This window comes from Carassius carassius, chromosome 23 (assembly GCF_963082965.1).
Source record: "Carassius carassius chromosome 23, fCarCar2.1, whole genome shotgun sequence".
Taxonomy (NCBI): domain Eukaryota; kingdom Metazoa; phylum Chordata; class Actinopteri; order Cypriniformes; family Cyprinidae; genus Carassius; species Carassius carassius.
The window spans coordinates 14,624,545-14,636,290 of NC_081777.1; the positions used below are offsets into that span (position 1 = coordinate 14,624,545).

The window sequence follows — 11,746 nt, forward strand, 5'->3', positions numbered from 1 at the left end:
GCACAGAGGTGTTCTTTGTTCACAAAACACAAGAAAAGTTATTCTGATTCAGCCATGTTCGTACATCACCCATAAATAATAATTAAAATTACTAGCCTCAGATTGAAAGTACAATCTTGGATGTCTTTTCCAATCGATTCTTCAATAGGTAGATCTTGTCTTTCATAAAGGCCAAGGTCAGGGATCTTGGGCTTAAAAAGGTTGGTGACCACTGTTGTAGGCTATTCGATAATATATTCAGAATTCAAATATATTTTTTCAAGCTTGACAAGCGACCATGCACGACACAGAGATAGCTAACTACTACACTATATAGAAAAAGTTAATAATTTCAGATGCACAGCCACAGAGTGATGTGATTCTGCAACCGAGTCTGACCCAAATGTTGAATTTAGGTAAAGAAATTATGAAATATTTTGTAATGCATGCCATGCCAAAATCATGCACACCTGCTTGCTTGTCTGTTTAATTGAACTGTGTTTTGTTAATGTATATAACAAATAACTGAGTTAATGTTAGTTAATGTATTAATGTTAATTAAAGTGTTAGTTAGTTAGTTATTGTAAAGAGTTACCCAAATAATGTATTTTGAGTGTTCACTTGAAACTAAACTTGTCCCTCGTTTATTTAAATTTCAATTGTACTATTGTACTATACTCCTTTACAACTGCAATCTTGCACTACTTGTTTACATTTCCACTGCACTAATTGTACATAGGGTCACGCAATCCAGAGATGTGAAACATTCTGGTATGTAGGCTAATACCTCACCTCAGTTGCTATAGCCATTGTATCATATTGTATCATTTTATCACATTGTCCTTTTGTTTTATATATTTATTTTTATTAGATCCCGCAGTTTAAATTAATACTGTTCCAATTCCTTTTGGTGTTATGTGTGAATAACACCAAGGATTGCTACCTAATTCCGTTGTACTCTGTACAATGATAATAAATGCATGACTGACATCTGGAGGACATTCTGAGGAAAAACATTGTTAAAAAGAAGACATGGACAAGTATAGCTGATCCTTATACTCAAGTTTATAAAAACCAAAGCTCAGCATGTTTAAAAAAGCAAGCCCAGAGCAACAATTCGCTGTGCATGTGTCCATTATTCCATCAGTACTGTTTCTTTGTCTTTGTTGGGAGGGACAGGAGAGTGACGTCCTGGTTTCTAGGAATACCCACTTCACACATACTAATTTAAAGCAACACCCACAATGTTCATCATAATTTAGTGAGCTGAGTGGGTAAGAGGCTCAGGAATAGAGAGAGATGTGGTTCATTCTGTATTTTTCTCTATGCATGTCATTCAACTGTATATCAGCAGATTCGATCCTCAGATCAGGTACTTGTTTGCTACAAGGACACTTCAAGCTGAATGGAATGTACAAGGATGGAGATTTTATACTTGGAGGCCTGTTTCATGTTCACTTTTTCACAGTGTTCCCAGATCTAAGCTTCAGAATGGAACCAGAACAACCATACTGTGAAAAGTGAGTTAGACTGACTGCATGAATATAAAAGTGGAAGATAGTAAGATTAAATTTTTTTTTATTATTTTTGCCCACATTTACCTTAGTTAATTTGCGGTTTATTTTTTGAAAGCAGTAATGTTTTTTTCACAAAGAAAATCTGTATTGAAAGCATTGTTTATTTATCCAAGCTTGCAAAATTGGAAGAGACATGAAATATTGTGTGAACTCTGAGGTATTATTGCTTGTTTTAGTCTGTCTTTTTGTTATGAATCTCTTTAATATCACAATTTTTTTTATAGATTTAATATGGAAGGTTTCCAGCATGCACAGACCATGGCTTTTGCAATAGACGAGATTAATAAGAATCCCAACCTACTGCCTAACATCACTCTTGGATACCATCTTTATGACAACTGTGTGATGCTAGCAATGGCGTTCCGGGCTGCCATGTCCCTAAGTAGTGGAACAGAGGAGTCCTTCCATGACCTCAACTGTACTGGCCCTCCTCCAGTGGTTGGAATCGTGGGGGATGCAAGTTCAACTCCTTCCATTGCGATTTCCAGTGTTCTCGGGCTGTTCCGAGTACCTATAGTAAGATGGGATGAAAAAAGTAAAAATACACTTCATGCTTATTTCATTTAATTTTTATTTTATTCTTTCTTGCTTGCTTTCTTTTTTGTCCTTTTCGATCCTTTATAGCCATAGTTAATTCCTGACTCAGTTTCTTTCACAATTTATTCGCTTTTGTGTGTGTGTGTGTGTGTGTGTGTGTATTTATATATATATATGTACACACACATATACGGAATACTGATTCCCTGACATTTTTTAAGCTGAAAACTCAGCTTTTCTGTCACTAACTTCATCCTGAAAAACAAAACAAAACAAAAATTTAATAATATATATATATATATATATATATATATATATATATATATATACACACACACACACACACACACACACACACACACACACACATATATATATAATGCTTGAAACTTGGTAAGACGAGCACTTCCTATTTCCTGTCTATTTGCCTCTTTAAGATGAACCGCTTGATGTATTGCCCAATTGTAAGTCGCTTTGGACAAAAGCATCTGCTAAATGAATAAATATAAATGTAAATGCAATTTTTATTTATTTATTTATTTATTTATTTTTTCTATGCCTTCACCTCTCCTTTTTTCATCCCCTAATTAGGTCAGTCACTATGCCACCTGCTCCTGTCTGAGTGACAGGAAAAAGTACCCCTCTTTCTTCAGAACAATCCCCAGTGATGCCTTCCAGGTGCGAGCTATGGTTCAGATCTTAAGGCATTTTGAATGGACCTGGGTTGGTCTCCTCTACAGTGATGATGACTACGGCATCTATGCTGCTCAGTTGTTCCAGCAAGAAATGCAGCTGTTTGGACATTGTGTTGCCTTTTCTGAAATCCTGCCCAATGATCACAACCCTAGAGATATTCAGCATATAACAGGATTGATTCAGGCCTCTACAGCGAGAGTGATGGTTGTTTTTGCCCTTTCATCCTATCTGCTGCCTTTGATGGATGAGGTGGTGTTGCAGAACATAACAGGCAGGCAGTGGATTGCAAGTGAAGCTTGGGCCACTTCTCTTGAATACCACACGCCACGTTTCCTGTCATTCCTGGGGGGCACACTGGGCATTGCTATTAGGCGTGGAGAAATTCAGGGGCTTCATGACTTCTTACTACATCTTTATCCCAGCAATGATCCAAGAAATAACATGTTGAGAATCTTCTGGGAAAACATGTTTGGGTGCAGTTTTGAAACTGGGGATAGAAAGTCAGATGGAGAGCATTTGAAAAAGGTGTGTACAGGAAAGGAGGATCTGAACAAGACACACACAACATACACTGATGTTTCTGGGTTGAGGGCATCTTACAATGTCTATAAGGCAGTTTATGCCCTGGCACATGCACTTCATGACCTGATGCAGTGTGAGGAGGGACGAGGACCATTTAGTGGGAACAAATGTGCGGACGTAATTAACCTGAAACCTTGGCAGGTGAGACCCACAGGTATAGTGCAGTGTGGAAAAGAAAAATATATGCTCTATTTTAATTCAAATTTCAGATAAACATATGACACCTGTCCTGTCTACAATCTCTACAGTTGATTCACTACCTACAGAAAGTCAACTTCACGACAGGCTTTGGGGATAATGTGTCATTTGATAAGAATGGAGATGCTTTGGCCATCTATGATGTGCTTAACTGGCAGCCAAGCTCTGATGGGTCAATAGCAGTCCACAATGTAGGTGTAGTAAATGAAGGAGTGGCAACAGGGATGGTGCTCACACTGAATGAGGATGCAATATACTGGAACTTTGAGACAAAAAAGGTAAATAATATTGTATGATACATTTCATACTTTTGCAGATAGTCTATACTATGTCTATACTATATGATAGTCAATGCTATAAAAAAAGAAAATTTTAAATAAAATAAAGGCCAACTTATGATTATGTAAAGAGGTAACATCACACATGACTAAATAACAGATGGTTTCTCTTTAAGCCCCCACAGTCAGTATGCAGTGAGAACTGCCCCCCAGGCACCAGACGAGCCAGAAGGAAGGGCCTTCCTGTCTGCTGTTTTGACTGCCTGCCATGCAGAGATGGAGAGATTTCTAATACTACAGGTGGGAATCATATTCCAAAATTTTCATATAATTAAAAGGGAATTTTCTTTTCAACTTTAATTTTTCTTCTTTTTTATCGTTTCATTTGATAGATGCTATTGAGTGCACAGTGTGTCCAGAAGACTTCTGGTCAAGTACAGATAAGGACCAATGTGTCCCCAAAGAAGTAGAGTTTTTATCCTATGAGGAACCTCTAGGAATCTCACTGACAAGTGCCTCCCTGCTTGGCGCCTGCTTCTGTGCCCTTGTGATGGTCATTTTTGCTTTTCATCGTAACACCCCCATAGTACGGGCCAACAATTCAGAGCTCAGCTTCCTGCTGTTGTTGTCACTGAAACTGTGTTTCCTGTGTGTGCTGCTGTTCATTGGACGGCCAGAATTGTGGACATGTCAGTTAAGACATGTTGTATTTGGCATAAGCTTTGTCCTGTGTGTCTCCAGCATCCTGGTCAAGACTATGGTGGTTATAGCCGTGTTCAAATCATCTCGGCCAGAAGGCAAAGGCCAGATGAAATGGTTTGGAGCAGCTCAACAAAGATGCACAGTTTTGGTCCTAACAGCCCTCCAGGTTGTGATATGTGCAGTCTGGTTATCAACTGCCTCTCCAACACCCCATAAGAATAACCAGTATATCCGCTCTAAAATAGTCTATGAATGTGCTATAGGCTCAGTGGCTGGTTTTTCTATGCTGCTGGGATACATTGGACTATTGGCTGCAATAAGCTTTCTGTTAGCCTTCCTGGCAAGAAATCTACCAGATAATTTTAATGAAGCAAAGTTTATCACTTTTAGTATGTTGATCTTCTGTGCTGTGTGGATTGCATTTGTTCCAGCATATGTAAGCTCACCAGGAAAATATGCAGTGGCTGTGGAGATATTTGCCATTTTAGCTTCTAGTTTTGGATTACTGGTGGCCATATTTGCCCCTAAGTGCTACATCATCCTTTTACATCCAGAGAGAAACACTAAAAACGCCATAATGGGAAGAGAGACACAAAAGAAATAGTCTTACCTTGCCATAATGCCATAACCTTGGTTAAAACTTTTTTTGGTCATACAGACTTTTATACATTTGTCTGCTTCACAGGTTTATCCCCTCCAGATGTTCATCTTTATAAAATTGTTGAACTTCAAAAAAAAAAAAAAACATAAGAGAACATTTGTCAGAACAGCCTGAATAGAGAGAAATCAATTAAAACTAAAAGCAATCAAAAAGTATGTATACTTTACATAAATTATTTACATATATTTTAAACACACACACACATACACATTTTGGACTGACACAATTTTCAGAATGTTGGCTCTGTTTGCTACCAGAATACATTTAAAATGAAACAATCAAGATGACCCCCACCACACACACACCCCTTTTCAGGGGCTTACATATAATTGGACAAATAAATATAATCATAAATAAAACATGAATTTTTATATTCTGTTGAGAAGCCTTTGCAGGCAATGACTGCCTTAAGTCTGGAACTCATGGACATCACCAGAGACTGGGTTTCCCATAATGAAGAAATAGCCCACATATGTTCATGAAACGGCTTTTGAGTCTTTTGTCCATTTACTTATGGTCCCTTGAAAAAAGGGCATGCACATATTAAAGTCCTTTTATTCCTTAACCTTTCCTCCAATTGTGATGAGAATATCCTCAAATTAAAGATCAGAGTGTGCACTTTAAGCCTATATTAATTATATATGTATCTGTAAATCGAATATGTTTTGATCAACAGCTAAAATAATACAAATTGTGCCTGTGTCCAAATATATATTGACCTAATTGTAAATATAGCATATGTACCATAAAGAACATACACAATGGGAATAAATGCTTTGGCAAAATTAATGACAAATTGATTGACTATTACACTCCGACTAAAGGTTTCCATCATGGATGCAGCCTCATCCTGACTCTGTTAAATATCTATATTAATGATTTTAAAGTATTCAAACAAAAGTAGATGCAAAAGAACTCGACTGAGTACTTATGCGATGTGTTCAGTGCACACAGAGAGCCACGTCTCAGACACGCAAACACCAAATTGAGTTCTTGTCTTCTTGCAATTGAAAAAAAAAATTATATATATATACCTCATCAATTTTGAATACATTTAAGCACAAAAAGACATGAAAGAGCTTGGGGGGGGGGGTACAATGGTGTTTCGTGTATTCAGAGTTGTCCACAGTGTTAAAGAGATGGATTCTCATGCTAAACATGGCCAAAGTTTAAAAAAACAATTTAGAAGAATGACTGAGAATTTCTGTGCCGAAAATCTTACTTCCGGGTCGGTACAAGTTTCGGCAGTTTTTTTATTCGATCGTGGACAGAAGTCCTTATATGAGCATTTCTCCCGGAAAAGCGGGCCGCGCACACACATTGACCAGAGGAGAGCGAGACCGCGCACATCAACGTGCTTCAAAATCGTCGGCAGCGCTGCATAGGATTTATTCGAAAATGCCTCCAAATAAGTGCATTTTTGGATGTGATGGAAAGTTTACTGTGTTCAGCTTCCCCAAGAACCCAGCGTTACATGAACAGTGGATGCAGTTTGTTTTTCCGGGGCAGCAACGGAGTGTAGCAAGTGTGTTTGTGTGTTCTCTTCATTTGAGTGACGAATGTTTTATAAACAAGGCCCAAGTCATTGGTGGGTTTGCACATCGTTTGCTATTAAAACATGGAGCCGTCCCTGTGATAAAAGACCCCATTCATGTAAGTACATTTGCATCAGATTTGTGTATTTCATTGGAAATCTGCACATAAGTGAATATATGTTAATGGAAAAAACACAAAACATCAGTATTATAGCTCCACTCACGGCATGCCTCCAGGAGATCGGCTTTTTCCGGAAAGAATCGGAAATCTGTATTTTTCTTTTATAAATATGATAAAACTAAAGACTTTTTGGATATATGAAGGACGCAGTACTACTCTATAGGTACTCAGGATTAACATGAGATTAGGTGAAACTGTGTATGTTATGTACCCCTTAAATCATAGCACCAAATTGAGTTTGCCTGTTCTCATTTGTTCTGAAGCATGGTTTGATGCAGACAATAGCCAGGTTTCCATCCAACTCCATTTGCATTTAGGGATGTCAATATTCGTTAATTTCCATGATCGATCATCGTTTAAATTAAAGATGAATCAATAACCTTAACGCTGCAAAATGCGTCTGCATTATTATTATGTGCACTTGGAAAAAAAGCTTTCTCACCTGAATTAAAGGGGTTTTAGTCTGAATAAACAACCCATTCTCACTCCAAAGGCGTCAAAAACCGAAGCATGGTCAAGCGCCCCTAGCGTCACTTTTATGACCCCAAATGTGCCTCTCGGTGTCGCAATATCGACACTACGACCTTCATTGCTTTCAGTGGGAAACTTTTGGCGTCAGAATTTCGACGCGAGGACATGAGATGTTTATCGCTATGAAATCACGTTCAAGAAGTCTCATTCAGCACACATCGCGATACCTGTGATCAGTTCCACAGTTTGGGTGAGTAGTCGTATATACGCTCTTTTAATGCCTTTTATAAAATGTATTCTGTCTTCTTTATTAATCAGATTAGCGCCATATGTTTAATCATTGTATTATATCGGTCATCCGTGGCTGTCTTTGAGCTTCATTGTGTTTAAATAAATGAACACAGCTGCTAATTAGTGTGATTAAACTCTATCTGTCACGTGACGTGCCATAGACCTTCGATCCGTTTTATATTAATTTCAGGTTCAATGATGTAAGTTGTATTTGTAGTAAAATCATGGTAATCACGACACTTACAATAGTAGTAAATGAAATGTGAAGTTAAAACACAGTAAACGGGACATTTACCATGTTTTTACCACAGTAACTGTAGTTTTACTATGGTATATTAGTAATCAATACAACAATACAATAATCGCCAAACCAGCTATGTTTGTATCACTGTAATGTTAGTGTTTTTATGTGCTTTTATATGACAGATATCACAGTAATCATATGTTCTGTACCATGCTTTTAATACCTTTTAATGTAAATCCAAAAAAACAAAAAAAACAAATTAAAAATAAATAAATAATACAAAAAATAATTTTTTCATCTTGCAGTTCATTCATATCAGTTTATATCTAAATATTATGCTCACAGATCATTATTAACATTCTGTATATAATTCAATTTTATTTTCTCTCCCCTTTTTTATTATTTTTATTTTTAGCTGAAAAGACGTAAAGGAAGCAGTCAGCCCAGTGGTGTTTCTGGAGAGGTATTCCTTCAGAAATGGAGAAGACAGAAAGCTGCGGAGGCATACATTTGCAGCAGTAAGTCTGTGATAGTTTGTCCCTTTTATCAAACATTCCTGCTGTTATCATTTGTACAGCATTTGTTGTTTCTTAAACTGTTGCACTGTCCAAATACCCACACTTGCCATCTTTGCACTTGACCACTTGAGTGAGCATGATGACCATAAGTGTGTGTCGAACTTTTCATGACCTGATGACTGTGTTTCCCAATCCAAAACCGTGCAGTGTTGGGGTTCTCCAGGACCAGGATTGGGAGCCACTGCCTTATGGGACACACTTATGTGTGAGATTTTTTATATCTAATTATCAATATTTCACATACTGTACATTGGACAGCTTTCCGTGACCTCTTGTGAGATCTCGGCAAAAAGTCTGACGATTTATTCCAAAAAATGATGCATGATGGGATACACTAAGCGTTGTATAGTGCTCCGGAGCAGTATTGGAGAGGTTTAGTGTGTGTTAAGGACGCTGTGCTTTGGCATTATTAAGACCGGGGACAGTCTTGTGCACACACTGTCACGTACACACACTCTCAAGTGGCCAAGACTGCAAGTGTGGGTATCTGGACAGGGTCAAAGTCTTAAAAATGAACCCTAAACACAGTCGCACATCACAGTCTTAATAATCCAGTTTAACACTTGTATGATATTGTCTCATCTGACACTATCAAAAGAATTCATATGACTATAGCTTGCTATTAATTACTTGCTTTTAATAATGAATGCATTTGACATTTAATTATAAAGCATCTTTACAGAGGCTGCTTTTATGGTCTAAACAAAACCCAGTGTAATGTACAAGTTGCACATAATTAATAATATTTCTTTCCTTTCTGTCTTACAGGATTGTTTGCAGATAATGCTGTTCTTCTTTTTCTAAAAGAGCTATTACTGAGTCTCAGCGAATCTTGCCATGATCAGCTCTTCCCAGGTACATTTGTTTAGAGTTTTTTTGAATCAACATTTACTCATCAAATGCTCTGGTCTGAATCTTATTTTAAATTAACTTAATTATATGTTTAATGAGCAATATTAATTGCACACAGAGTAAGTAGAGATTATCTTGTTTCACAGAAGAGAAGGAAGACCAAGGAAATTATTTGCTCAGGATGAGAAATGAAGAAGGCCATCTTGTGCTCAAACAAACAGAAGTCCTCTGGTATGTGTGTGTTGAAGCAATGCTGTGTTATACAGCATTTTATGATGATCTCTCACGGGACTGGTCATGTCAGCCTTGATTTTTTTTTAAATAATATTACAATTACAGCATGTTAGCAAATTGTACCTGGACATTTTTAATCTTATGTTTTTAAAAACACACCACCTGTTTAAAAGCAGGCAAGTGTCATGAAATTGGTTTAGTTGATATAAACACCAATTGACATTATTTCATTGTTTTGTTAATGTTATGTTATACATTGTGAATTTATAGTTGATTGGTTAGAAGCAAGAACTTACACTGCACAGACTAAAACACATTTGTGAGAGAAGTCAGGAACTTTGGAGAAAGAATCTAGAGGAAGAAAGACACATTTACTGCAACAATAGATGAATTTTAGAGGCAAAAACTCCAGTCTCTGAGAACTAGACATGCTAAGTCAGTCTCATGAGTAAGTCCTTTGCCTCTGTAACTTTTTCTTAATTCTTGCAGAATGAAATTTTTATTGCAGTATTTTAATTTGTACAGATGATCTCATCAGCCAAATGAGGGGTTTTGACCAAGTGATGCTCTTGAAAGGAGTGAAAGAAGAGGATGTGGTAAATTGTCTTCAAAGAAAAAGCTTCTCTAAAGGTCTTAAAGCAGCTTGAAGAATGGTAAGTGTACAATACTACAAGGGTCATAGTTGCTCACACTGCTAAAATCACACAGAACATAAGCTGAGCTCTCTGTCCATTAAACAACTTCATCTGGATTGTTGGTTTCACTTTGACCAGGTCTGGGATGTTTGGACTGAGAGATCCTCTGGCTGAGAACAAGCTACACCACATCAGTGCTGGATATCAACCACAAACTGTTTCCAGACACGATAGAAGAAGATCACGATGGGGAGATGAAACCAGTTTAGATGTGATGATAAGGAATCATTATTTTCTGGAACAGTATCACATGTCTTATATGTATCACATGATCTGAATCACAGCTGACTGGATGGGACTGTGTGACTTTTAAGGACATTTCATCACTCATCTGTGTGAACTGATTAATATATGAGGTTAATATATTTTGATGATAATTATTTTCCTTGAATCTCATTTGTCTTGATGCTACTTTATCAACTTTATAGTCTATGCTTCAATAAAATGAAAATGGTGAATATTGTGTTCTGAAGATTCTTGGTAAACATCGTTTTACTAGGTAGGCTTATATGTGTTTATTTTAGACTTGGAAAAACTACATATTAATTATTGGGATTATTTTTTACTTAAGACATACACATTTTTGATCGGATTAATAACATCTGGGACATCAGTACACCAGAAAGTTATTTTTTATATTTTAGTAACAAATATGCAATTTTTTTGTGAAATAAAGGGAGTAGATTAATTATTTTGCATTACAAGGTGGTGCCATGGGCTTTATTGTTACAAACACTTGAGGGATAACTGAGAATGTAGCAGGAATGATCAACGTGGATCTTGTACTGTATTCAAACCAAGAGCATGCACATTACTGATGTCCAGCACATGAGGAGAAAGATACGGGGGTGAGGAGGACATTTTTACACTGATTTTTGCTAATTAGTTATATTAATTATATATATATATATATATAAATATTCTTAGCACTGCATGAATTTGTCCTTGTGTAATAGTGAAGTATCACAATGTCTATACATTGTCCTTGATTACTGCTTTACAGTGGGGAATAGATAAAGGCAAGTTGTTGCAGGTTCATCCATTATATTTATTGCCATTTACTTCAGAAATCTAAGAAATAATCTATTATTTTCATTATTAAATAATTTCTTCATGGAAATTTTTCCATGTTTCATCAGATGGCCTCACAATGTCCTGTCAAAAGGTATAATAGCAATGATGTAAGAATAGAAAACAGAGGACTGTGAAAACTGTCAGATTTAAATGTGACTCAGCTCAGTTTGTTGTCCATGATGAGGAGAATACATATATGTAGGTTTTACTGCCCTTCTACCCCCAGGGGCCCAGTAGCACCCCCCCCCCGGAGGAGCCCAAAACTGTACATTTCAAATGGCTGTAAATCAGAGTCCAATTAACATATCAAAGAGAAAATGGGCAGGATTATTACTTATGCTATGCTGATAAAATAATGTTGAACTCAGTTTTCAGAAATAA

The 11,746-nt window shown here is 36.8% G+C and overlaps 1 protein-coding gene and 1 long non-coding RNA gene across 2 annotated transcripts; both read left to right on the top strand.

Annotated features, from left to right (window-relative positions):
- Window positions 1-1,389: 1,389 nt before the first annotated feature.
- On the top strand, window positions 1,390-5,153 carry LOC132101911 (extracellular calcium-sensing receptor-like). Its single transcript, XM_059507135.1, has 6 exons — window positions 1,390-1,499; window positions 1,781-2,072; window positions 2,685-3,512; window positions 3,620-3,847; window positions 4,033-4,147; window positions 4,240-5,153. The coding sequence occupies exons 1-6, from the start codon at window positions 1,390-1,392 to the stop codon at window positions 5,151-5,153; spliced, it is 2,487 nt and encodes an 828-aa protein (XP_059363118.1).
- Window positions 5,154-9,310: 4,157 nt separating this feature from the next.
- Window positions 9,311-10,718, top strand: LOC132101912 (uncharacterized). The gene is made up of 4 exons (XR_009423234.1): window positions 9,311-9,365; window positions 9,509-9,593; window positions 10,122-10,249; window positions 10,370-10,718. It is a non-coding gene; the product is annotated as an uncharacterized LOC132101912 (long non-coding RNA).
- The last annotated feature ends 1,028 nt before the right edge of the window (window positions 10,719-11,746 follow it).

Coding starts and splice junctions, on each gene's coding strand:
- LOC132101911 (XM_059507135.1), top strand. CDS start 1,390: ATGTACAAGGATGGAGATTTTATACTTGGAGGCCTGTTTCATGTTCAC. Junction 3,513..3,619: donor TTAACCTGAAACCTTGGCAG/GTGAGACCCACA, acceptor CAATCTCTACAG/TTGATTCACTACCTACAGAA. Junction 3,848..4,032: donor GGAACTTTGAGACAAAAAAG/GTAAATAATATT, acceptor AAGCCCCCACAG/TCAGTATGCAGTGAGAACTG.